The sequence below is a fragment of the Physcomitrium patens genome, chromosome 5, assembly GCF_059467195.1.
Source record: "Physcomitrium patens ecotype Gransden chromosome 5, ASM5946719v1, whole genome shotgun sequence".
Lineage (NCBI taxonomy): Eukaryota > Viridiplantae > Streptophyta > Bryopsida > Funariales > Funariaceae > Physcomitrium > Physcomitrium patens.
In genome coordinates this window covers 20,543,262-20,570,957 of record NC_143414.1, presented here as the reverse complement: position 1 = coordinate 20,570,957, position 27,696 = coordinate 20,543,262, and the positions used below count along the sequence as shown (strand labels likewise).

The following is a 27,696-nucleotide window of genomic DNA, read 5'->3' as shown; positions in this document are numbered from 1 at the left end:
AATTTGAGTGACAACATATGTAAATGTACAATTGTTTCTATTTAAGCTACCTTGTAGGATGATAAGCTTTGAAACCATATGGAATAAAAGTATGCATCTTCTTTGTGAACTTTGGCTCTCTTTCTAAATATTATGTAACACAACCTTCATGATCTCCTAGTTGAAAATTGACCTGAAAGAAGGGAAAGGAAAAGAACAAGGAAGGAGAAGCAGGGGGTTGAAGGGTGTGCTGATAAGGATCAGTCACATGACCATGCATGGATGGTGGCATTGAGAGACATGATGAGGCATGCATGCATCCATGACTTTGAGCAATAACATGGCCAGTGGAATCCTCTCACTTCTCTCTTCTCTCGTAAGGAGGGTAAAAAGAAAGGAAAGGGGGTAAAACGAAGGGAGGGGGGAGAAACACGGGGATAGGCTCAGCCGACGGCTTCACCGCATGAACATCCCAGCAGAAACAGTCCTCCCTCTCAGCTCCCTACGAAAGGAGAGACGAAATAAGGGCAGGAAAAAGAAGAAGAGGAAAAAGAAGAAGAAAAAGAAAAAGAAAAAGAACCAGGGAAGGGGAAAAGCAGGACCAGCCTTGCCAGTTGGGGGCAGCCCCGGCAGGGCCGGTCCGGGGGTTAGAGGTGTAGAAGGGGAGGACAGGACAGGACCAGGAGGAGGGGGAGCCGGGGAGGCCTGCCTGCCTGCGTGCCTTTGCCTGTCCTTCGTCTCTCGTCTCGTCTCCCCCTCCCCTCTTCTCTGTTCAACCTTGAAGGGTTGTGAATGTAAGTGTGAATGAATAGGTATATATATTTGGCCACTCAGCGGCCTGCATGTTTTGTAAGCCCTTGCGCAGCAGCGTAACTTGGAGCATCCTCATCCGCTCCACCGCACCTTTGCAACGGGAAGTCGACGAAGAACGAAGAATAACTACGAAGAGGGTAGTAGTCGTAGAAGAAGAAGAAGAACGGACAAGAAAGAACGAATCACACGGAGAAAGAGGACGAGGAGTGTGTATGTACTCTGGTTGTTGCAGAATCTGTAGTGACTGGAGAGGGAAGAAGCCGAAGCAGAAGCCAGGGCTAGACCTATTATTAGAAAGCAGGTGACGAGAGAATATGTCTCGACTGAGCAACGACGTCGCTTGAGGGAGGGTTCTTCTGATGTGGAACGGGTAGGTCACTGAAATGTTCGCAAGGGTTGCGCAAATTTATGCTAGGTGCTGCTGATTTACAGCCGTTTCAGAGTCCGTTCTACCTTTTGGGGATGGTAGAGTTGAGCCGAGGAAGGGGAAGCTACGATGCGGGATGCCAAGCCCTTTGTGTGTGCGTGCGTGTGCTTGTGTATTGTTGGTATGTGTGCGTGCTTGTGTTTTCTTTTTAATTTTTTCCGTTTTTATATTTTATTTTTTTTAGGGGAGAGGGGGAGGTAGGATGTAGAATTCCAGGAGCAATGGAGCATCGTGGAGACATGGTAGGGGAGAAATTGTGCGGGTGTCATTGCGGTGAAGCCTTGATGGGGTTTGGATGTGGAAGGTTCTGGACGTGGATGGGGTCGCATGTTACTAATCCGCCATAGCTAGCTGCAGTGATGGGGAGGGTTGTTTTTGGGTCACCCTTAAGCTTGATCTGGACGGAGTGGCGGGAGTTTTAGGGTGGGGCTATAGTTCAGTTGTATTTGTTAGTATTGGAGGTGCTATTGAGAGGTAGGTATTCTTGGTGCAGTTTTAGATGACCCAGTTGCTTGATCTCCTTACCCCTTTTCGCTTGGCACTCCGGAAATTTGAGATTGTTTTGCATTTTCTTCTTCTTCTTCTTCTTCTTCTTTTTTTTTGGGGGGCGAAGGGGGGGGGGGGATATAGGATTGACGACACTTACCGATGGCTGAAAGGTGGCAAGTCCAAGAAGTGTATGATAGCAGAGATAGCTGTGAGAGGACTATGGAGTACTTGAGGTAGTGTGTTCAAGGGTACATTACGGAATTGTGCTCTTGGAGGTTGACTTCATATAATTAGCCGTTTCGACAATTAGCTCGGATAGACCCAGGTTTGGAGAAACTAATACACAGAATGATTTATTATGAGAATATGTCTCCCTTTGCTTTCTCGTTAGCTTGACCAGAGGTAGGGTTAGCAGAATTATTCACGGTTTGCGCAAGTCAAAGGGTTAGGTTAGGTCCAGAGGATGGTTAGTCAGCAATGTCCACGACCGGCAAGGTATTTTTCGCTACATTTTTGCGGCGAGAGGCTTGGGAGTGAGTTTTCAGAAGTATCGAAGGCCGCATAGGTGCCGTGAGAATGATCTACTTGTCGCGTTTATCTCGAAGTGAAACGGCACTGCTTCGAAACTTGTAACGGTCTTCGTCTGGGTGTAGGTCATATACAGCCCACCTCCCATGAACTACTGATTTGTAACTGTGACGTGAACTTAAGGGCACTCTCGGCAACAATGTTACTGGATGTTGTGGCTGCTAGTATATGCTCGTTCGACAAGAGTGACCTGACCTTTAGTCGATAGTCTTTCCGATGAGGACTGGGAACGCTCCATTCTTCGTCCAATAAATTACAATGGTGTATGATTGCGGTTAGTTTTAAGAAGGAGAGAGAGCTGGCTTCCGTCATAGCTGTAGGAGGCTGCATTGAGCGTGAGAATATTGATTTGGCAATCTGGAATACCTTCTAGCCAAGTAAGAGCTTGAATGAATATTACGAGGGAATCAATTTTATAGTGGTGACAACTTTGTGTACTTAACACTTTGGGAGAAAAGCAAAGAAAGAGAGTTAGGGTTTTGTTTGGGGCCATGATCACTCGACTTTATTGTTCAGAAGCGATCGTTTATAAGCATTTCTTTTCACAAGCAATGTGGCAATTCATTCTTGTTGCAACTATGCGAGGAACGCTTAAATGTGTTAGTTTATGTTTGACTAAGTCGTAGCATGATTCAGTAAAACGAAGGTAGGCGAGACAATTTAACTAGCAAGTATTTTTGTTGTTTGTGGTGACTCCTATGTTGCGTACTTCAATGCTTCTGTGGTTAATTCTCAAAGAAAACGTTTTCACTCTTCCTCACTTCGTTTCATTTTTTATTCTATTTTGGCAAGCAGCTTTCCAGGAACTTGGTTTATGGAGAGGTTAGTCTTTCTTTGAGAGTCGTGCACGTTGTTGAGACTACGGTCGTTGATGGATTGCAGGTGAGTCGTGAGGATGGTTTAACATGGATAGGGCAGAACCTGGAGTTGGTACAGCTCCCCAGGCTACTGCGGGGCCATGCAGAGCAGCCATGCATCGTCCTCGGGAGAGGACCATGAAGGAGCTGCTTCGGCATGCTCAGAAGATTTCTGAGCCAAGGGTATGTTTCGCACTTGATACTGAACATTTTTATCGTCCACTGCAGGTTTGACATTTTAGACAGTGTGACCAATTGAACTTCTCATAGAATCCTACTATGGAGATGAATGAGCGCTAAAATTCTTTTTACTAGTACAAATTTGTGGATGTAGAATTTCTGGGCTTGTGAAGTAGACTCTGTGAGCGTGATGCACGATCAAAACAAAAATTTCATTTAAACCTTCCTTTTGTCGCATTTTCTGGGTATTTTGAAAATTGAGATTTGGTCGTGAAAGATACTCTGTGGCATTTATTGATTGTAGTTATTTGGCCTACTTACCTCTGTAATTTTCAGGTTGGGTTCAATATTCCAAGTATTCAGTGTTGATTCAGTGTTTAAGTTTGTATTGTTGCCTTGCAGCCATCGCCTGTTCTAACTGATGGAGCTCGTATGCATGGTCCGGGTGTGAAGGAGGTAGTGCACCTTTTAGGCACTAACAAACTTGCAAGGATGGGTTGTACTGATTAGTGATTAAAAGAGGTGGTCGCAACTTTTTGCAATTCTGTTCCAGCTGAACTGTGTTTTTAGGCACTAAACCATGTGTTCTATTAATCATATAATGCACCAGCAATGTACAGGTGTAACAGAGTTTTCAAGTTAGTTTAATCCTGAACTGAGTTGGAGTCATATCTGAGAACATTCAACGGCTGTTTATCCAGGAATGCTATAATTGTGGGGGTTTAGTTGCGGCAGAACAACTTCAGCGATGTAGTGCTTGTGAGTTTTTACTATTTCTTTGAAGTTGAGCAACTCTTTAGAAACAATCAGAACAGACCGAGCATCCTCCATTGTCTGTGGCTGGGATTATTATCTGTTGTCAATGCTGTCATTTTACAATGATTTATGTTGCTCATTCTTCACAATCTGGTATCGTTGGTATTTAAAGTAATGTAGATGAAGCATGAGAATTATGAAACAGGTAGTTAAAACCTGCTGTTGGTGCATGCTTTGAGTCAAAAACTTCTCACAGTTTCTTGCTAATGTACTTCTTTGGCAGGCGATCGAGGATTTCACAAGACTTGCTTAGACCCGCATGTAAATGTATGTACTCCACGTTAAAAATCCACAGAAATACTTGAAACGGTCCTGGAGTGTTGAACGTACTGGCAGACTTATATAATGGTTTTGAAAGATGGTGGATTAGATTGTGTAATTGAACAAGTGGGTTGCATTGTGTTGAAACTTGAAAGTTCTTGTTCTTACTAATGTATTGTTTCTCGACAAATGGTTTTGAATTTGGTAACATGAATGTGCTGAGTTAACAGAAGTCTGACTACATGCAGATCTTCCCACCTGGAGAACCTTGGTACTGTGGTCTTTGCGATGGTTACGAGAGTCGGGGAGAGGATACCGAAGCAACCGACAAAACTCCAGGTGACAGCATGACAAGTAGCCAAAATACTTGTGGTCAGTGGAATTCAACTGCTTCCGGTGGCAAGAAGAAGTTGACCAACGTACGGGGGTTACAAGAAGTTGTCCAGCAAGAGAAAGCTAGCCTTGTAGATATCAAGCCTTTACAGACAGCATTCCAGAGCGGCATTGATCGCTTTGCCTCTGGGGAAACAGGGGAGGCAAGCAGAAAGAGTAAACGAGGGCGTCCACTCAAAAACGCCAGCCCTGCCTTGCCTTCTAAACGTCGACGGGCTGATTCTGGAATTTCCAAGGCCAAGCCTGATGATGGGAACGCATCATCCAGTGTTCTAGAACAGGCAGGGGATGCAGAAGAGGTGGCAGTAGAATCCAGGCGGGAGCCTGTGGGAGCTACATGCAGTTTTAGCATTGACCTTCCTGCTAATGCCGGAACCACACCTTCGGAAGTTGATGAAGGGGTGCTTCCCGCTGTGGTTCCAACTGAAAGCAACGATGGGCAAATTCAGAATGTTGAAGGTAGAGCAGGTTTAAAAGAGGGTCAGCTTGATGATACCAAGTTGGCGAATTCAGATAAGGTTTTGCAGTCGATGGCAATGAAGGATACAGAGTCAAGCACCGAGGCAGCCCTAGGTCCGGTGACGGACATGAGTACGGTCCAGGTAGTGAAGTCTGAAGAAATGGATGCGTCTCATGCAGGTATTTTTAAGCTAGACAATTTTCTTTTTGTGAACTTTCCTCTTTGTTTCTGGTAACATAGGTTCTTTCTATCATTTTAGAACTTTCACAAACACTTCATACTTGATGTGATTGTGAGTGTTTCTTTTTTTAAACTTTTGGTAGTTGATGGGTGTTGTAGGTACACAGAACGATTTGCTTGTTCTAGCAAAAAATATTTTTATCACCCTCTATCCCCTCGGCTCTTACAGCGCTTGTAATGTATTACACCTGACGTTGCCTTTGAACCTGTTGCAGTGCCGGAGGACATGAAGCTCCAGGATCTGGAGGCTGATGCACGAAGTGGGGATCTTAGTGGCCACTTGCAAACATCAGCAGCCGAAGCTGAAATAGTTTTACTTCAACCTTCCTTGACATTAGTGAGCAACGCACACAATGTCGATAATCAGTCTTTTGGAAACGCTTCAGAGCAGGGAGTCAAGGTTCTTGCCTCTGATCAGCATGTGAAAGTGAAGTGCTCTGTAAAGGAAAACGAGAATGCATCAGCGATTCATGCCTTGAAGGAACCTCTTTTGAGTGAGAACCCTCAAAGGAATGCATTTGAATCCATACGAAAGGCTACCTTGTCGGAAGCACAAGAAAAGAGAAGTGAACCACCATTAGCAAATCCTGCTGGGCCAAGCTCATCAGCTGCTTCCCTGACTAGTTCACCTTCTCCCTTAGTCATGCGTACCAGCTCATCTCCTCCCTTGAGCAATTCCCACTCTCCTGTATTGGATACCTCGTCAACATCCACTGCCTCGCCATTCGAGGGGCTCCAATCACAATCGAGGGATTCCATAACTTTTACTCCTCTAGACTCTCCTCAGTTTTTAAAGCCTGCTCTCGAGCAAAGTGGAGGTGATGGAAAGGTTTCTTTAGTCTCTAAACCTCCTTTTAAGGCGTCTAGTTCTAGCCCTTCTACCATTACTTCTAATCTATCCAGATCTGAGAAGATTGTCACGAGCGACTCTTCTCCGCATGTTCAATGTATGATGCAACCTATTGTTCACCTGTCGCCGTCAGCGGCTCTTAATCCATTGGTTACTGACGTTGATGATGTTGCTGAGTTGTCTAATCTGGTTAGTGGACTTCCAGTACCTTCAAAACGATTACGGAAAGGGCAGCAGGCCTCTCCTCCTGTGCTTGAAGCCAATGGGTTTGTGGCACAATCAGCTCGTAAACGCAAGGGTCAGTCTGTGGACATTTCTCAGTCGGGACATATCCTTCCGTTTCGTGACGGGAAGGAGCTGAATAGGACTTCTTCGATGCGTGACCAGTGGCTTGTCAAAACCGTTCTTCCCAAGGTGCCGGAAAATGGTAGCAGCAGAACAGAGCCTGACGATACTCTTTCTGGTAAATCCAGGGAGTCCATTCCAGAGGATGACAGAGATGGATCACCAAGCAACCTTCTCGTGGAAGATGTATTTCTTCAAACTTTTCAATTAAATTTCCTTCGATGTTTTTGTTTTCAAATCTGATTCCAAGAGTACTGTCTGAAAATGTAGATTATGGTAGTTTACACGGAGTTTAGATTTACGAGTAAAGGATGCTGTCTTAAATAACTCAACACCCCTTTTGGTCATCAGGTCAAAGTTTGTGATACCTGCGGTAATACTGGTTACGAGGAACTCCTTGCTCTTTGCAGTTCCTGCAACGAAGGTGCTGAACATACGTAAGTACACATGCCATCTTATTGTTTTCCATCTTCATATATATTCACACATATTTTGAAAGAATCGGAAACCCTCATCTTGCTTGTAGGTGTACCAATTCTTTGTTTCTTTCCTCCATTCAGCTTTTGTTCATTACACTTTGAAGAGATTCTAATGTATTTTTGTGGGCGTTTCAGTTATTGTATGCGTGTCCAGATGGATGCACTACCTGAAGGAGACTGGTTTTGCGAAACTTGTCAAATGAAACAACGGCATGGTGGCCCAAAATCTTTGGAGCGGCTCATCGCGCCCTCTAAGTCGATTTGTCGTTCTGATTCTTTGAACAGCCGACCCAAACCTGTATCTATTCAGGGTAACTCTCGGTCTCGACTGTCCGACCGTCTCAACCACAAAAAGCCTCGCCTTACTTCTGTCAGAAAGTCGCCCTCGAAGGCTCCTATTGTACAAATGCCGGTCAAGAGATTAGCTAGTGATTCACTTATCTCTCCTGTTTCTAGAAAGTTGCCATCCGAGAGCTTTCCTTGGGCAACTTCTTCCACGATATCTCCACCTCCAATGCCTCAAGCTCCAACACCTTCAGCAAAGCCTTCGCTAACGCGAGAAACTACTCTTAAGTCTGCTCCTGACACTGGCAAAGTGAAATTTTTGGCACCGTCGGCAGTTGCGAATTTCTCGTCGGGTGCACGAGCTAATGCGGCTAAAGCAGTAATCGTGACCTCACAGCCTCCGAAAGCAGGTACTCGCTATCATAACCTACAATTGAGTAACAGTTACTCGCTCAGAATTCTTCGGCAGTACTTGTGTCCTTTAACCTAACACTCAACAGTTTTTATGGCCGGCCTTGACCAGTAGGCTGTTGTAATATGTTCTTTTGTTGGTAGAATTCTAGAACGGATGTATGTTTATGACTTGGCCTTTGGGAGTGAAGTGCCTCTAAAATGTGGAGATAACAGTAAATGCATCAGCATTTGGACATTGTTAGGTTGTGATACTAGATATCTTCGTCAATTTTCTGTTTGCTGATGAAGTTTATGGTTGCTTCTCAAAGTTACTTCAGCACAAGCTAGCAGCAAGAGCAGGTTTGCGTCACTAAGCAGCATATCTGAGTCGAGCACACCTTCAAAGGCCACAAGTTTGAATTCTTCTCGAGTGTTACTAGCGTCTTCACCCACTCCGATACTTTCTAAATCTGCGTCTGGTAAACTTTCGGCTGACTTCTCAACTCCTTCAAAAGCCTTAACTGCTAAACCTTCAGGCGACTACCCTTTTCTGTTAAGTTCGAATTCCAGGCAAGGGAATGGAATGAAAAGCTCTGGACAACCGAAGAGCGGCAGAGATGGCGGTATTTCAGACGGGAACTCTCTGCCGCCTGTGGGTAGGGAATCTTTGTCGTCTATGACTACAACTCCAGGGTCGAAACTGATGAGACTGGGAAGAAATACTAGTAGTGGGTTATCTGGTGAACCTCGACCCTCTCCTGACACTCCCAGACCTCCACTCGAACACGGAAAAGGTATCCAACGTTCAGGGCAAGGGACTGGTGGTTCATATGCGGCAGGTAAGACATTACAGGCCTGCGCTTTAGTATAGCATGGTAGGCTTTAGAATTCTATTCCTTGTAGTGTGCTCCAATTTCGAAGAATTTTGTGTCGCCGCGTTTGAAATCTATCGTTACTGTATCTTGGGTCCTTGAATTTCATTATCGCTCTAGGCTTGTTGCATTCTTTTCATGGTAGCCTTGCCGTTTTACTATGTACCCCTTTCCAATTACTTTCTTTGATGTACTTACTATGCAGAATTCCCTTATCCTCCTATTCTTCATGGTTGCTGTGAGTGATAGTTCCCATTTCTGCAAACAAAGCTTTTATGCGTAATGTTGTATATAGATAACTCGCTACTTATCTATCTAGGGAATCTTGAAATTCTTACTCACCTTATTCTTAAATTTCACTAATTGTAGGGACGGGATTATCACAAGATGCATCGAAAGCTGGTGGTAAGGATAAGGCATCACCCAGATCCGAGCTTACTGCGGGTGTAGGATCAACGATTGCTGGAAGGGGGACATCGGAACTCGCCTCTTTGTCTGGGTTTCCTGGGAAGAATGTAAAGCCGAATACAAGTATTTGGAGTGCACCATGGTTGGGAGATTCAAGTTCTACTCGGTGTTTGGCATGCAAGGGTATTGGACATAATGCCCAGGACTGCCCTAAGGGTAACTCCTTCGCCTCTGAGCAAAAGACCATGACTGGATTATCCATATCTCCTGGTGCCAGTCCCAAGCCCCCCAAGAACTCAAAAGAAGTAGGTCCAACAGATTTAGATGCTCATGCATCTGCACCGGGAGTGAAGGGAGAACAGCTTGAAAAAGTCAGCTCGGGACCGGTGTTTCAAGGTTTGCAAATCGGAATTGAATCTGTCCCAGGAAACTCTAGTTTGGAGCCAGAGAAGTCGAAAACCCTTCTTCCTTCCCCAACACCCGGTGACCTCGTGCACAGAAGATCACCTAGTTTTAAAATTCACGACTCTTCTTCCGCTGCCTCTAAGGTTCCTTCCTTGCTTACTAGTACTTCGTTTCAGCAATTAGTGACTGGTCAGATTTCTTCTGGAGTCTCATCAGTAGCAAATGAAGATATCCCGCATCGACAGGGATCAAAAGCTGAGTCTGGATGTAGTAATGCTAAGGCACAAGCCGGGGCTTATGATACGGAAGGGCCTCCAGGTGTAGAGACTGCACATGTGGATTCTAAGACGTCAGCCATGCAAAACAGTACTTCGCCTGCGGTGAAAAATGAGGGTATTTTGGTGTTAAATGCTTCGCAAATTTCTGGTCCCAAAGGACCACAAGGGCATTCCAATCAACCCCCAGAAGCTATCGCATCTGTTCCTGCGCCTCCAGTTTTGCCGAGAGGGTCTGCATCCACCGTTTGGGGACCTCGGCCACATTGGATGGTGGGATTATCTGCTCATGCAGTACAAAGCCCTCAAACGGGACATGTACATCTTCCTGGACAAGTTCCCACTTTCGCACCTTCGGGACCTGTCATATATGGGCAATCTGCTCCGGTGACTTACCTGGCATCCCAACCTTCACAGCTCCTTCTCTCATATGCTTCCTCCACTCTTCCCCCAGGCCTATCTCCGACCCCACCTATAACCCCAGCTGCCCTTGATGATGCAGCCATTCCAAGTGCGGATATTTCCTGGCGGTAAGATTCAAAGTGTTTTATCGGTGTCGTACTGACTTCACAAAAATAACCCAATTGCTGGCAGTGATCCCAGTTTGCAATTAACTATCCTCGCACTTTTCTCTCACCACTTCAAGGCTATGCTCGGATCTTGCTGCCTTCTTCTGCATTTTTACCCTCACATCAGCCTCCCTCTTTTTAGCAGTACAACTTGTAGTGGGCATGGCCTAATCTACAATAAACTGCAGACTTGTTGATCCTGAGATATCTTTTTTGTTTTTTTGTTCTCTAATATTTTTACTTAACTTTTGCTTTGGCTTTAAGCTCCTTATTGCCTCTATGGTGCTTTTAGACTTTGACTTAATCTAATTTGTGGTGATTTGACGCTACACATGTGCATGCAATTCAATCCTTCCATTGCTGATCATCACATATGGTTTATGGTTGTGCAGAGGTGCTTTCGAAGTTAAGGACGGTCAGACGACGGTTATGTTTGATGAAATACGGGCTCACGTTTCTACCAGGGCTGTTGCTAAAGTACATGAAGTTGCAGCGGCGCTGCCGCAACGACTTCGCTTAGAACAAGTTCAGCGCTCCTTGGACCTGGAGACGTGGCCACGCCAGTTCATTCAACGACCTCCCACTGATGGAAGCATTGCCATGTATTTTTTCGCTGATTCTGGTGAAAGGTATTGACATTTACTAATGGTTTCTAGCATATCACCTCCGCAAACTAGGTATATATGCATCGCGTGATGTTAGAGATTATCTAACAGTGATACTGCTGTCCCTTTGCAGCATTGAGAAATTTCACCACAACTTGGTGGATAAGATGGTTGCGCGAGACCTTGTTCTCCGTGCTCAACTGGAGGATGCAGAGCTTCTAATCTTTCCATCAGACAAACTTGCTGAGCAGTTTCAGCGTAAGATATTCGATTGTTCTCATTTTCTCTTGTGCTCCTCCCCATTGCAGATGAAGTTCGAGAGAACCTTTTCTTTGCTAGGAAGACATGTTTCGAACTTTCTTCTTATTGATGTTCTGTTGTGTTTTGTAGCGTGTTTATCCTACGAAACTAGTGTGTGTGGAGAGGTAGTCTTGATGTACTTGAAATGACGAATGGTGATTGGCAAGCGTCAGGTGCATTAGGGAAGGATGGTAACAACGATTCGTGCATAGAGTAGATGTTGAATTTCTGGGACTCAAAATGTAACTGTGTATGTGTGCCTTGATTATAATTTTATTTTGATGTTTATGCATTTTCAGGCTGGAATAACCACATGTTCCTCTGGGGCGTATTTCGAGCTAAAAAACAGGCCGCAAAATTAGTCTCGCTTCCATCATTTGTGGCCAAGGAAGTACCTGGCACTGAAGCTTTGCAAAGTTTACCTGGGTCTGTGTCAAGAGCACCGGCTATGTGCGACACGGCATTGAAGGTGAAGCACTCGAATTCAGGAGTTGAGAACACAGGGGAGATAGACATGGAGGTCGACATGGAGGGGGGCAAAGAGTGTGGTGTGTCAGACAAAGCAGTTAAACGGCATGACACTACCAACCCGCCGTTAACACCTCCCTTGTCTCCAACAGGAGGAAACACCAGAACACCAATCGCACTTTCAAAAGCCACGGACTCCACATTGCAGAGTCTTGTATTAAATACAGATGTTGATAAGGCTAAAGAGGATCTTGATCTGCCTCCTGGATTTGCTCCAACTTTAACTCTACCTCCTACTGCAGTGGCTCTAGAGGAGCCCAGTTCAGGATCGACTCTACCTCCTGGATTCGGAAAGACGGAAGCACGGAAACAGGTAACACATTCTTTTAGATTTTTCTCGTTGGATTGATCTCTTGTGTTTGATCGTACTGTTCCATACTAGAATATTGCTGTTTCCTCTGCTTGCATGTCTATGGTTGCGTCTAAATCTGCAGATGATCTAGAGTCTTGTTTATTCTACCTACATGCATTTTCGATCTTTAACACAGATTTAAATTTTTGTCCAGCAGGTCGAAGCGGGGAGCACTGCAGATGCTGCTGAAATTGTAGAGTTGGGAGGCCCTAAATTGAGGCACAGCGCCAGCTCTGTGGAGGTTTTGAAGGACTCCAACACGCTGTCTGCATCACCTTTTCCTGCACCAAGTCCAAGAGAGAATGAGGTCGGCCAGCCCAGCTCGCGCCCCTCGACAACCAAACGATCTCGTTCAATATCTCGCTCACCCAGTCGGGCAAAGGAGAAAGAAAGGGACAAAGGCAGGGATAGGCCGTTTGAAAGGGCGAAAGAACGAGAGAGGAGAGATCGGGACCCAAAACGTGGGCATGATAGATCTCGAGAGCGGGTTTGGGATGACCAGAGAGATAGGGAGCGTGACAGAGATTATGAGAGAGATAAAGATAGATCACAAGCCTGGGATAGATCCAAGGAAAGGGATAGAGCAAGACTGAAAGACAAAGACAGGGCTAGAGAAAGGGACAGAGCAAGGGAAAGAGAGAGGGATCGAGAGCGGGAGCGAGATCGCGAACGAGAAAGAGAACGGGAAAGAGAGAGGCTTCTGGAGAGGAGCAAGGACAGGAAACATAGGCCTCGAGACAGTGATCAAGATCTAGACAGCCGAACCAGCAGATATAGACGGTCTCGCTCTCGCTCAAGGTCAAGAAGTATGAGTCGCAGGAAAGGAATATCACGGTCTCCTGCTGCTGGAAGTCGAAAGGCTCGGTCTCGAACACCTGTTCGACAGAGGAGTCGATCTCCTTCACCGTCACGAAAATACCCAAACTACCGACGGCAATCGGTATCTGGTTCTGACTCCCCGGATTCACTGTCGATGGAGATTCTGCAAGATAAAATGATTGCAGTAAGCCGATCCCGGAAGGCAGATAGAGACGTTATGCAGAGAAAGAGGAGAAGTGCATCAGACAAAGATGTAGGTGAGAAAAGTTTCCGACCTTCATCTCGATGGAAGGCACGGCCAGTAGATGACAGACGATCAGGAAGTGCAGGGGCCAGCAATTCCAAGACTGTTGGCAAATCAAATACCGCTCCTATTTCACGATCAGTAACCCCAGTGCTGGACATGAACGAAGGCGTTAGCGAGGCCTTCTCAGCGGAAGGTGCTGCAGCATCCACTTCTTTACCAGACCTTAACACGGATTCAGTGGAGTCTGGTGTCGCATTTCATGATTTTTTGCCTGCGGATGAAGCTGGGCCTTCTAAGAATCCTGAAGCGGTCAGCCCCGTTGCTGAGCAGACTTTTTTCCCTGGAGCTCGCCCAGCAACCACGCTGCCCAACCTCACCAGGATGAACTTTCGGCATGACTCGGAACCTGTATCTGCAAGAGCGAGATGGGAGTTTGCAGTGAGTAGTACACGCCCGGAGTATTCCGCTAGATCCTCCGCGTACCAGTTCCTCCATACGTCTAGATCGGATCCCAATCCCGACCTGGAGCTCGCCCTTGGTGGTCGTGAGCCATCTCTAGAGCGTACAGTTCCTCTGCCCTTGTTTGTAGATGGACATGCCATTAGCCCTGATCTGGACTTTGCCTTGCATGCCAAGTCCCCAGACTTAAGTGTGGGCTTATCGACGTGTCCGCACGTGCCGGGGGGTCCAGGGATTGATAGTGGGGCGGTGACTGCATCCTTAGCATTGAGCCTTGCTGTACCTCAGTATAGAAAAGAGGGCAATTCGTGGGTTCAGGTTGAAGACCGCGGTGTATTGATCCCAGAGGATGTAGACATCGCTCTGACCCTGTGACATGCAAGATTGCGTTGCTGATTGTGTATAGTATGTGAAATAAGTGCCAATAAGGTTATTAGCAATCTGGGAGGTTTGTCACCAATTTGTATCCATTGTCCCCGCAATGATTCACAATTTTGCAGAGGTGGGACAGTATATTTGATCACCTGTAGATAGCTTATAGGATAGATAGATGATGCCGAAATTCAGAGCACTTGGGACGGTGACCCTTGTGGCAGACTGATAATGTTATGTATTTTACGAGCACCGGTTTGCTTTCTGTTTAAACAACGCCTTCGGGACCCCAACAAATCATTATGTTAGTCTTCGACACATGTTTGATATGCATCGCATCAAGTGTGAGAAGGATAAAGCCCCTCATTTTTCCTCTCTTTTTTCTGCATTCTGAAACTAATTGTGTTTTGTGGAGCTAAGTTGTAACCGAAGTGAGCTTACCATGGTATACATCGGTTTGTGTAGGGAGAAAGAAAAAGAACAGGTGAGCTTACTGGATTTTAAGTACTATATATTGGGCTAAATTGCAGTTGATCTTTGTATTTGATTGCTAATTTTAGGTGATTGAAGTTGTTCACAGTGAGTTTGCAAGAAGAATATGTGTAGTTGTTCCAATCATTACATTTCAAAAACGTATGTGATTAGGAGATTCGAAATAACAGATTTTTGCTTACTTTTGATCCTGTCCCTCTTAAGGTTTGAAGAACCGTTTTTATATGTATAGTAAAGATTAGATGAACCTGTGTTGTCATGGAGTTTTATATGTATAGTAAAGACTAGATGAACCTGTGTTGTCATGGAAAATGTGACTCAAATGAAGTATTTTTTTGAAGATATGTTAGTGAGCAAAAAAATATTTTCACAATTTATTTAGAAAAAAAAGAAAAAAAGAAAAAATCTACAATGGAACTTTTTGCTACAAAGTGGGTTAGCTGAACCCATGCCATTGCTACAGATATTATGCAAAAAATTAGTTAATTTTGTTCAAGGAACTACTTGTTAAGGCATAAAAATAAAAAATAAAAACATAGAATTGTGTTATGACATTTTTTTGAAATTATGGATAAATAAAATAGAATAAAAAATAATAAAAGGAATATTAATAATTATCTAATCAAAACTTCCAAAAAAATAATATTTAATATGGAATTTGAATTCTTGTTTGGAAGAAGAAGAATCATAATAGAACGGGAAGAAATGCATTGAGAAAGTGCTACATAAAGTTGACCATGAAAAAAATCTCTTATAGATCCAAACCAACGTACTTCACCAACTATTCCAAATGAAAAATTAATATTTCAAATGTCTCTAAAAAAAATCAATTGCTTCAAGATTATGACAATGTTGTATCAAAAATTCATTCCAAATAATAAGTGAAGCTTGGTAAATAAATTCAACATAGTTGGTATTCTTATTAATTGAATAAAAAGAATCTTTATTATAGTCTAATAGAATCTTGAATGTAGAATGGGCGGTCCTTCATCCATCAAGTAATAATACAATAATTCCTATTGATGCAACACATATAACAAACCTCTGCATCAATTGAATTTTAATTGCCAAAGTGTTGTAGAAAAATGTCTTGCCACTTCTTGTAGGTCTGTTTAGGAAAAATATGTATTTATGTTCTTCTATTATAGAAGCCACAATATCATCATATGCATTCCTTTGTTTAAGATTTAATTATAGAATATATTTTTCCAAATTTACTTCTAATTATTAAATATTTTATACTCTTTTTTTAGTAAATAGATTTCCATTGATTATTATATTCCAATTGTTTCTTAGTAATGATATTAGAAGAAATTATGCTAGTATTTTTTTGGAATCTTACAAAATCTTATTCAACAAAACGGGTTCAAAATCCTTAATTTGATCGTTTGTTGGATTGCTAATTCTATGTTTTCTTTGCAAATAGACATTGAAATCATCCAAGATGCTTTTTCAAAATCTTTTTGAAAGATTTAATGAATTTACAAATTTTTTGTGAAGTAACAAATAACAAACAATGTCATCAATTAAAATCCAATTTTGTATTTTTGATGCCTCCTCTAAACATTGTTGCTACTTTCTATCATCTTCAAACAATCCTACACCCGTACATGCACTTTTAAATGTTGGATGAGAAATTCCATCAATAGTCTTTAAATAGTCAAATGATTGTATACTTTTAATGTGGATTAATAGAAGCCTCAAATAATATCTTTCTCTCATTGTTAGATTTGTAAAATATAACTTTCTAATAGCAAATCTGTATTTTTTTTTAATATCCATGTTCTCCTTGTCTTATGTCAAACAAAATATTGTAGAAAATATTGGTATATATATTATCTTACCATTGCTATTAATACTCAAATCTCAAAAAAAGAAGTTAATTTTATCTTTTATCTTTTAACATATTCTAGAATTGCAACTATCTTGTTATTTAGATCATATACTACTTGATGCATTTTTAGAAGATAGACCGCCAAATAAACAACACTTGGTATTTCTTCATAGATTTGCATGCCAAAAAGTCTTGAAGCAATCTTTGGAGCTCCAATGTATCTTGCATCCAAGTATTATTTGATCTCATCTTGCTCATTTTCAAATTTTATTGTAGTGCAATTATAGCCCTTGTAGATGTACTTATAGATATACTTGACTATATGAATAGATGCACATACCTTGACATTTATATGACAATTATACTTCTAAGACAATTTTGTACAAAATGGAATAACATCCCTATTGTCGACAACCATTCTTCAAACTTCAAATGTTCTTCCATCATTTTTTCATTGATATTGGGAATATTCATCTTTATCCATTGTTATTTTTTCTACAAATAACTTTAGAGACCTCTTTATATAATGACTTTCTTTCATACAAGGCGCTTAAGGATTCTTCATTCTACATATATCATGCATTGTAGAATAACTTCAAAGAGCTCTTAGTTGTTATCTTTATCCATTTTTTTTACAAAAACCAAACAATCAACACTTGCAACACATCTAATCTTGCTTTCTTTATCCAAAAAAATCAAGATATGCATATGAAATAGACCTCTATTTTGAAACTCAATGGTACAAATATATGCAACAACATAACCAAAGTCAACTTATTTTTTTTATATCTTCCATAATTTCATGTCTCTTCAGCTCAAATATATAAGCAACTAAATCTAACTAGTCACTTGCTTGTTGTTCTAGAAGTAGTTCATTTTGGATTTTGGACCATCTTAGATTTGTTGTCATTGTCAAAAAAGTATTGGAATACTAATAAATTATTATAATTGCCATAGAATCTTAAAATATTTCCATCACATGTCTTTCATTTTTAATGTATGATAATAGAAGTAAGATTATATATTATAGATTATTTAATTCATATTTGTTTTCTTGAAGCATGATACTTTGATAATTTATAATAGCATCAACTAATCCTTGGTATAAATTGGCATGTGGATTTTCTTAATTATAATGTAGATATTGCAAATGTAATTACTTAGTTGCTGCATATTTGTCAATGGTAAATTCTTGTAATAGCCTTTCTTTGCATAATATTGTATAATACTTGGTAGGCCTTAAAAAAAGTCAATAAGCAAAATAATCCATCTATTTCAGCTTGTTGCCTTTCTAATCTTCTTATTTAATATCTTTTTTTTCTTTAGTAATATCCATTTATATTTTGCATCTTTAGGCCAAAGATGCCATCTAAAGGTTCCATGTGGAAAGAAAAGAATATAATGAAGGAAAAATAAGCAAGATAAGTCTCATAAATCCTTTCTAATAGTCTACAATTATGTAGGCAAATAATAATATTATAAATTGCATTCGGCTCCAATCCATTTCTAAGCAATATAATAGAAATTTCTTCAAAAGTAGTAAAAAGATTATATCAACATCTATTGGTTTCATTCATGAAGTACAAAGAAACAATAACATCTACTTCTACTACTCCTTTATTCCACGCCTAAGATAGTATTTTATATACTTTTCTATATAATCTAATAAATAAGTTATTTTCTTTCAAAACTTTTCCAATTTCTCACAAAGTTTAGCTTGATAAATTATGATTACATCTCATCCTTCTATCTTATTCAAATGCCATGTCATGGATATAGAGTTGTGCATAAGTTGAGTCAATACTTTCTTTTAGCAATGAAGCTCTTGCAAAATAGTGCAATTCTTCATTTACTCTAAAATTGTATGGAGCATTTTCTTAAAGCACAAATCAATCAATATTTGCATCTACGGATGGAAATATATGTACATCATGGTATTAATGGATATTGTTTCAAAACTCCTATGCTCTTGTATCTTGGTCTTCAAATAAGCCTTTCAAAAGCAAAGATGCAAAAGGTAGAGATGATAGAAAAATCTTACTTTGACGATAACATTGTCCAAATATTACCAATTTCTTAGACAATTGGACTAAATATTCATTAAACTAATACAATGCATTACAATGGAGAGACAAAATATATATCATGTCTAAATTATGCATGGCTTTAATCCTTGTCTATGCAAGTTCTTCATAATTTCTCTTTTGTTGCAGCTACACCTTTTTGCAATTTTGATGATTAATATCATCTTATTCTTCCTCATCTCTCTTACAATTTATTTAATATTATTAATTAATTATTCTTCTATAAAAATTAACAATAGTTACACCATCTCTTTGATTTCTCTCTCAATTTCTTTGACTTTGTTGGACATGACCTTTGACATAAGCACTTTTGCCCTAAGTTCTAATTATTTTAGCTTCTCTTTGTATTTTTTCATGTTTCTTACATTGTTGCTAAGGATTTACTCTTTGATTAATTTCATTTCTTGTTAAAACTAAATCATTGGTAGTGGCACAAGTTCAACCAAATAAACAAAGTGAACTTGTACAAATTTCTACTTCAATAAAATTCTAATAAAATTGTATTGAATAAAAATAAAAAATAAAATTCTTACAATTTTTTTAATCGATATTTTTTTCAACTATAAAAATATAAATTACTTTTATATTATTATATAGATTTTAATTGCTCTATTTTTTTATTAGATTATAATTTTTTAATATTAATACTTATGAATTTGATACTTGATGTTGATACTTATTTATATATTTATACATATGAAGTTGTACATAGAAAATTTTACATGAAGTCAAGAAATGAAATTCTTATAATTTCTCAAATTAATCTTTGTTCTAATTATAAGAATATAAATTACTTCTATATTCTTGTGTAAATTTTAATTACCTTTTTTTTTTGTCAAGTTACTATTTTTTAATATTGATACTCATATATTTATACTTGATATTATTACTCATGTACACTACTCGCCTTTGGCTTGCTTTTAAATAAGGTAAGGCACTTTTATACTATCAATTAATAGTTTCAAGGAAAAGGCAAGAATAAAGAGCTTCTTGTCCTGTTCAAATACCATCTAATAGATTAATCACAAATCATTTAAAAACAACAAAAGTATTAACAAAAAATTTATATATTTAAAAAACATTCTGTACTTGACTTATAGTTTGAATAATGATATCAATGAATCTTCTTTCTTACATGGTTTGTGGCTAACAATGATTTATATATTGATTCAATAATATATACATATAAATTTTATAACTTGCAATAGAAATGAGGTACTTCAATCAGATGTTTGTAATAGAGTCCTTAGAAGCTTAATGGCATGCTTTTTTAGGAACTCTTAGATATTCAACAACACAAAAAAATTTGTAAGCAATATCTTCATTTAATTCTATACTTTTTTGTGGATTTGATTCTACCTTCTTTTCTATGAAAGACCAAAGTCCATGTTCTAGCACACTCTAATCTAAGATGGCATTGTTACAATATTGTTTGAAAATCACAATTTAAAAAATATATATATATAAAATATGTTCTTTGAGTAAAGATGTGATAAATATTTGTGAATAAAGACATAAATAGGTATAATCACTTCTTCAGTAAAGATCATTATTGTATTCAATATGCAAGTATCTTCTTAAGCAAAAATAAATAAATTAACATGTACTTTCACTCTAAGGATTATATTGATTTTTGCACTCTTGTGACAATTTTGTTAAGGTAAGGTAAGTCAAACTATAATTATAAAAATAGTATGAAGTTTTACAAATTGAGCATCAAAATAGCCTCTACAAATGATGGCAACTACCTACACAATATTGATTCTTTCAATCCATGCTCAAAGTCTCTATATACAATATAAAAACAAAAGAATCAATAGAACAAATATATAATTTTAAAAGCATAATTTGAAATATGGCCTAGCATAATTTTAAATAGATTGTTTTGCATACTCAAGCTCTTGCTCAGCACTTCTTGGGTGCATATATTTAAAAAAAGATACAAAATATATTTGTTTCATGCATGTGTCTTTATTTTCATCAATAAAAAAAATAAAAAAAAAAAACACATATATGCAACAAGCACATTCTACTAAGTTGCAAATGAATTATAACTTTGTTGAGATTGTGAAGTTTACAATATGCTACACATATATAATTCATAAATTGATTTTTTTTGATAAAAACAAAGAAACATGAATTTCAGAAAATATATTATTCATGTTGTTGTATTATAACACAGCTATTAGATAAAAAAAAGAAAAAAAATATTATATTAAAGAAAACTTAAATAAAAAAAATTATTTATTTATTTATAAATATAAAAAATAAAAATAGAAGGAATAAAAATCAATAAGTATTAATAATATCTTCTTGTAGAAGAGATTTCTACTTATTTAATAGAGCCATAAATGAAAAAAATAAGAATAAATAATTAATATAAAAATCTTTAAGAAAAAATTATTAGTATTTTTTAGAAAAATTACCTTAGAAAATCAAGAATTGATACCCAAAGAGGATTGAATATGAACTTGGGTTGAAATCATATCCTTAGATACAAAATGGTGCACCTACAATAATTTAGAGGTTCTTTTATTAATCAAAGAATGTAATTAGGAAGAATTTAGAATGATTGTTTGAGCATTGGTTTCAAGTAATTTGAATACCCATAAGATTTGTGATGGCTTTTCAAAATAAAAGATATATTTAGTGGTTTTTGATTTTAAGAAATAAAAAGAGGTTTACAAATTTGATGATTGTATGAATATTGAGGCAAATTTATTGGTTAAATCTTGTGGATTTGTCATTATGCTTGTTTTGAATATGTATAATAAATTTGATGGAAATCAAATAATTAGATTAAAAAATAAAATAATTTTATTGAAATAAGATCTTAAATTTATAAAATTTAGGATTAGTGAAAGTTTTTGCAATCCTAAAAAAAAAATCAATTTGATTGAAGCTAAACTTATTGAGAGCAATTTTGACTTAGGTTTTTTATATATTAATCAATTTATAAAGCAATTAAATGGTTTATCAAGGAATAATCATTGCTGAAATATTAGCATTTAACTTGGAGAAGGAGGTATTAGGAACATAAGTTTCAAAGAACTGAAAGATCAATACACTCTTATATTACTTAAAAAGATTGAAAATCATTCAAAAATAATATAATATTAAATTAGAATAGCTCTTGCTAATAATAAGAAGACTAGAAAGACTTAAAATAAGATTTAGGACTAGAGAGATGTTGACAAGAGTGAAGACTTCACTCTTGCTTCTAAATATATTATCTAACTAGGAGTTACTTTGCAATGTTCTATAAGACTTCTATCATGTGTCAAATTTACAAGATACATATCTTAACTTGAAAACCAAGTTTCTTATACGTGCACCATATTGTTAGCTTGTATTATAAGCTATCCACTCGTATAACTCATGGTTAATTTGTTGGCAAAGTTTCTAATCTATAAATCAACTATAAACATGTATAAAATCAAATACGCATCTATGAAGCTTTTAAGAAGCTTTGCCATAAAATAATATCAAATCTACCTATATTTATCTTCTACTTGGTACTTATTATATAGGTGAATATGTATGTCCATGACATTACCTCTTCTTCTAGAGACAACTTCTATAAGGAGTGGTTATCATATCTTCAAAAAATCTAAGATGCGGCAAATTAAATTTGCTACATATTCTAAACTTTATTTATTTCAAAGGTAGTTGATATGTTCTCCCATCTATCAATAATATTTTATTCCAGGGGAAAAAAAATCCTATTATTTGATCATTGTTAAGGCCTTTATAACTTTATTTAAGAAAAATACTTGTAAAACCATTAGGAGTCATTTCTACTTCTAATAAAATCACCAAACATTAAGAATCTTTTCCAAAGTCGTGATATTAAATACATTGTATCTTGCCATCCATTCAAAGAAGGACTTTTTGTTTTTGAAGGTCTTCATCTCTTTTACATCATCTTAAAGGTTGTGACAATTACAATGTCTTATCTAATAAGTCAGCAAAATAATAGCTCTAAAGTTGAATTTGTTGGTTTATTGATTCTCCATCTCCTTAATGTGACAAATACATATAAACTATAAAGAAAGATAGAACATAAAATATAATCTTTCTTGAATTGTATTTTTTTATTACAAATATTTGCTATTATTTATCTTAGTTTTGATGAATTTTGTCAAAAAAAAACATCAACTTTCTTTATTGCATTTGTATAATTCTTAATTGACTCTTATATATATTTATTAATATCATATCTACACCAATTAGAAAAATATTTCAACGTATTTTGGCATTGCTTTGAGTCTAAGACTTCTTCTACCTTGAATTTTTTATTATTATCTACTTCTATAAGAAGAAGTGGCATTTTTCTTCTTCTCAAGATATTCATTGTCTTATATGGCTCAAAAAAAATATATATAGAATATAAGATGGATCTTCATAGATTTTAATAGATGAAAATAATAAGCAATTGGATTGATTTACTCACAAATAAAAAATAATCTAAACCTACAATAATTCACCTTGTCATAAAAGCAATTAATTTTAATATTGTAATAAAATAACCATACTTTGTTGTCAATATGAAATAGAAGTTGTTTCTTGCGATAAGCATCCATGTTATTTTTTGTGGTTCTTAAGCTTCTTTTAATTGTACTTTTATTATTATATATAGCTCAAATAAACAATTTTCTATATCTTTTGTTGCAAGATTATCAACTTTTACAAATTTTAAAACATCAAATTATGGATGATAACCATAATTAATAAAAAAAAAAAAAAAAAAAAAGATATTTGTTATATAGAAGGATGTACCATGTTATAATAAGCAAACTTTGTTAATGATAAAAGATTTGTCCAATCATCTTATTGATAATTGATAATAAACCTTAAATACTACTCCAAAACTTAATTTACATGCTATGTTTGTCCATCAATTTAAAGATAAAAAACCAAAGATAGCTTTATATCTACTTTTATAATCTTAAAAGTATTTTTTAAAATATTGATACAAATTGAGTCCTCCTATTTAATATAATATCCTTGAACAATCCATGATGACAACAAATATTGTGAAAAAAAAATTAGATGTTTATTTACTTATAATAGATTTTGTATATGGTACAAAATATGCATCTTAGCAAAACAATCTATTATCACAAATATAAAATCATAAGAACTTGAGACTAAAAGATCTATGTTAAAATTCCTAAAATTAAAAGATTATAGTTGTTGAATATAAGTAATAGCTAAAAAAGTCTATAAAATTAATGATAAGGAGTTTTTAATTTTGAAAAAATGTCATATTATTGTACAAAGTCTTTGATTGCCTTTTATATTTGAATCCACTAAAAATCTCTTGATATTAGCTCCAAAGTCTTATTATATTTAAAATATTTAGTTGTTAAAAAAATTGTAATGAACTTGAAAAAAATATAATTATGCATTATTTTTTAAAATTTATAATTATTCTTTAAAATAGAATAGATTATTTTTTAATTAAAAATTAGAAGTATTATGAAACTCAAAATAATTATTCTTAATATCACAAACAAGAAGATTAGAAACAAGTTGATTGAACTTACTTGTGGAAAAGTTGAATTAATAGTCAATATTGATTTCATTGCTCAAAGATGAAATTGCTCTAACTTCAAGAAAATTGTTTTTTGTTAATTAAAAGCTATATCTTCTTCTTTGAATGCTAAATAAAAATATCTTAAAAGGAGATTTAATAAACCTTGTTCTTTTTTAGATCAATAAATAATCTTGAAATCAAATCTTGATAAAGACATACTCTAATGAATTTGGCGATGATTCAAAACATAAGTTGACATGAAGTACTTAAGATTCTTGTAATCCATATATATGATGATTAGACTAGAAGCATCTTTTGGATAATGATACTATTTTTAAAATGAATCTATAATTATAAAAAATACTTTATTATAGATTTTATAGTTATTATTGGCTATTAAAAATTTTTTGGAATAGAAAGCTACTAGGTAGAACTTATTATCTACTTCAATTTGTAATAACACTACATCCATAATAAAATCTGATGCATCTATTTTTATAAAAAAATACCTTAAAAAAGTCAATTTGATATAAGATTGGTACAAAAATAAATATTATCTTGAGAGCTTGAAAAGATGCTTTAGCTTGTTTGTTCTATCTAAATTTTTATTCACATATCAAACATATGAGAAGAGCTATAACTTGAAATAATTTTTGATGAAGATCTAGTAATAATTAATTTTTTTTAAAATCATTGTATATTTCTAATTATTTTTAAAATCTTTTAATTTATGATAGTTTAAATCTTCTTAATTAGAATCCATCATAAGACCATCATTTGAAATGATTTATCTTAAAAATTTAACTGAAGTAGTATAAAATATATACTTTTCAAACTTGGCATATAATTCTACATCTCTTAGTTTTTATAATACATGACAAATATAAAATTCTTGCTCTTTTGTATTCTTAGAATGGATTAAAATATTATCTAGATAACAAATGACAAAGTCATCAAGAAATTTACAAAAGACATCATTTATTAGATATTAAAGCGTAATTGATGCATTCATGAGTCCTAAAAGCATGACATTATATTCAAAATATCCATATTTATTATATGATGTAGTCCTCTATTCATTTCTATTTTTTATATATACCAAGTTGTATGCTCTTAATAAATCTATTTTTGTATAGATCTTTATTAGATTGAGTTAATTAAAAATTTCTAAAATAAAAGGTAGAGGATATCTATTCTTGATGGTAATCTTATTGAATCCTTGATAGTCTACATACATTTGCAAAGATCCATTTTATTTCTTTACAAATAAGATAGAAGCCCCTGTTAGAAATTTTGAATGATGTATGAAGTTTTTAGCCAAGTTATTGTCAATCAACATATTTTTTAATAAATTATAGATTGATTCAAATAATAGTTGAGCTCCATCTTAAAAATAAATTGAACAATCATAAGATAATGCTCTAGAAGATTATTTGCATTGTACTTCTTAAAAATGTCTTGATAATCTTAGTACTAGCTAGAATGCCATTTTAAATCTTTTTTTATCAAAAATAGATGTGAAATATGTAGAAAAAGTTGATTTTTTTTTTATTACATGCATAAAAGTCCTTACATCTATCAATATGCATTTTGGTTGTATTGGACTTATGGATTTCTATTTGACTACCAAGATTCTAGAGTAAACTATAGGAAAAATTAAAATTATAAGAGGTCTAGTCTATTTGAAGATTGTACTTTTTTAGCCACAATAATCCTAAAATAATTAGGTTAGATAGAAATTTAATAATATTAAATATTATTAAGCTATTATAAACTTTAGTTGTTACATCTAAAAGAATTGTTTCATACATAATATCTCTAGAGGACAACAAATGAACATTTGTGACTTATAGATGTATAGGTTTATTTTTCTTGATTAAAGATATTTCTTATTTTTTAACAAAAGTTTCATCTGTAAAAAAAATTTAGGCTCTTGAATTAGGAAGGCAAAGACTTTGTGATTTTTTTTTCTAAACAAACTTCTATAATAAAACAAGGTAAGGGATCTAAAAAGTGAATATGACCTTTATTACATGTTATGTAAGATTTTAGCTATATAGTTTCATTGTAGTTAAAAAAAACTTATTTTCCAATACATTTTTCTCTTTGAAAATCATGCTCCTCATTTTGTGGTTATATTACTCCTTTAGATTTTTTATAATATTACCATAAATATTATTAATAGTGTCAAGTTTTTTATTGCTCAATTAGAAGCTTGAAATGTACCATATCAATTTGTATAGGTTTTGGTCTTATTAAATAAGCTTATGTGAATATAGAAGATGTTGCCATAGCTTGATTTGTACCTTTATAATCAAATTTTTGTTTTTAATATCTTTCAAAGAAATGATTATTGTATGCAATGACTTAAGTAATAAATTCTTCTAATAAGATTTACTATTGGCATTGCTAATAGTAAATCTTTGATATTATCTTTTAAACCATATCAAAATTTATTGATAAGAGCTTTGTCATTCCAATCTATATCATAAGCAAGATTTTAGAATTCTACAATATATATAGTAGTTAAGTGTGATTTATATTGTAAAGATAAAAATTTTATCTTTGTTATTCTTTTTTAATTACTTTTTAAAAAGTGCCAATAAACACTTCTAAGAATGAAGTCAAATCATAAAAAAGACGTAAATCTTTTTCTATCAAAAGTACAAATCAAGAGAGAGTATTCCTAGAAAAAAATTCATCTATAAATCTAACTTGAGTAAATCTATCAAGATATTAAAAAAGATACAATCTTAGATAGAACTTTATTTGTTGTAAAAATCCTTAAAATTTTAATCTTATTCCATTAAATTTCTTGAGCATGTTTATCTTTGCATCTTTCATACTTAGAATAGTAAAACTTCATGGATTTAGTTGAGAGCTTGATTTACTTGATTTTCTTAATTACACGATTTCTTAGCCTAAACTTTAAATTTCATTGTTGATATCTTCTATAGATATCAAAATACTACCTCCATAGTTAACGTTAGAAATATGTAAAATTTCCACCCTTAGAATATTAACAAACTTATGAAGATCTATAATAGTTACATATCTATTCTAAGTTCTATCAAGAATTGCATCTATAATTTTTTCCTTTTATAGATAACTCAAACAAATCTAAAAGTCAAATTAGACAAAGATAATCCACAACTTGTAATATCAAATAAAATTTTCTACAAAGAAAAGTAGTCTACTCTCTATAAGGAAAATAATCAATGTTGAAAACTTAAAAATGAGTTTATAAATTGGTAATCTACAACCTTCAAAACACAACAATAGAAGTAGAATAATCCATTCACTTCTAATACAAAACAAAACAATAAATTAGCATTCTTATCAAACTATCTGGGACATAACTCTCAAGAAAATAAAAGATTGATATATTCTTATGTCACTTGAAAAGACTTAAGAATCATTTAAAGATAATATAATATTAAATTAAAATAGCTATTTATGAAGAAAAGAAGATTAAAAAGTCTTGAAATAAGACTAAGAACTAGAAAGGAGTTGACAAGAATAAAGAAGGTTTTACTCTTGCTTCCATATATACTATCTAATCAAGAGCTATGTAGCACTGTTCTATAAGACTTCTAACACATGTCAAATTTGCAAGACATATGTCTTAACTTGTAAAGCAACTTTCTTATATGTATGCCATATTGTTAGCTTATATTACAA

At 35.6% G+C, this 27,696-nt stretch overlaps 1 protein-coding gene across 4 annotated transcripts; it reads left to right on the top strand.

Moving 5' to 3' along the window:
• Positions 1-689: 689 nt before the first annotated feature.
• On the top strand, positions 690-14,366 carry LOC112282017 (uncharacterized). 4 transcript variants are annotated; one of them, XM_024519120.3, is made up of 15 exons: positions 690-1,162; positions 3,179-3,336; positions 3,736-3,789; positions 4,035-4,092; positions 4,373-4,416; positions 4,659-5,442; positions 5,719-6,884; positions 7,050-7,135; positions 7,313-7,872; positions 8,185-8,694; positions 9,097-10,345; positions 10,777-11,013; positions 11,123-11,247; positions 11,589-12,130; positions 12,324-14,366. In XM_024519120.3, exons 2-15 carry the CDS (start codon positions 3,202-3,204, stop codon positions 14,067-14,069), a joined length of 7,296 nt encoding a protein of 2,431 aa, XP_024374888.1. In that variant the 5' UTR covers positions 690-1,162; positions 3,179-3,201; the 3' UTR covers positions 14,070-14,366. The 4 variants fall into 4 exon arrangements, with proteins under 4 accessions (XP_024374888.1, XP_024374891.1, XP_024374889.1 ...); XM_024519123.3 differs by having other exon boundaries at positions 691-1,162; positions 12,327-14,366; XM_024519121.3 differs by lacking the exon at positions 690-1,162 and adding an exon at positions 1,204-1,340.
• Positions 14,367-27,696: the final 13,330 nt, after the last annotated feature.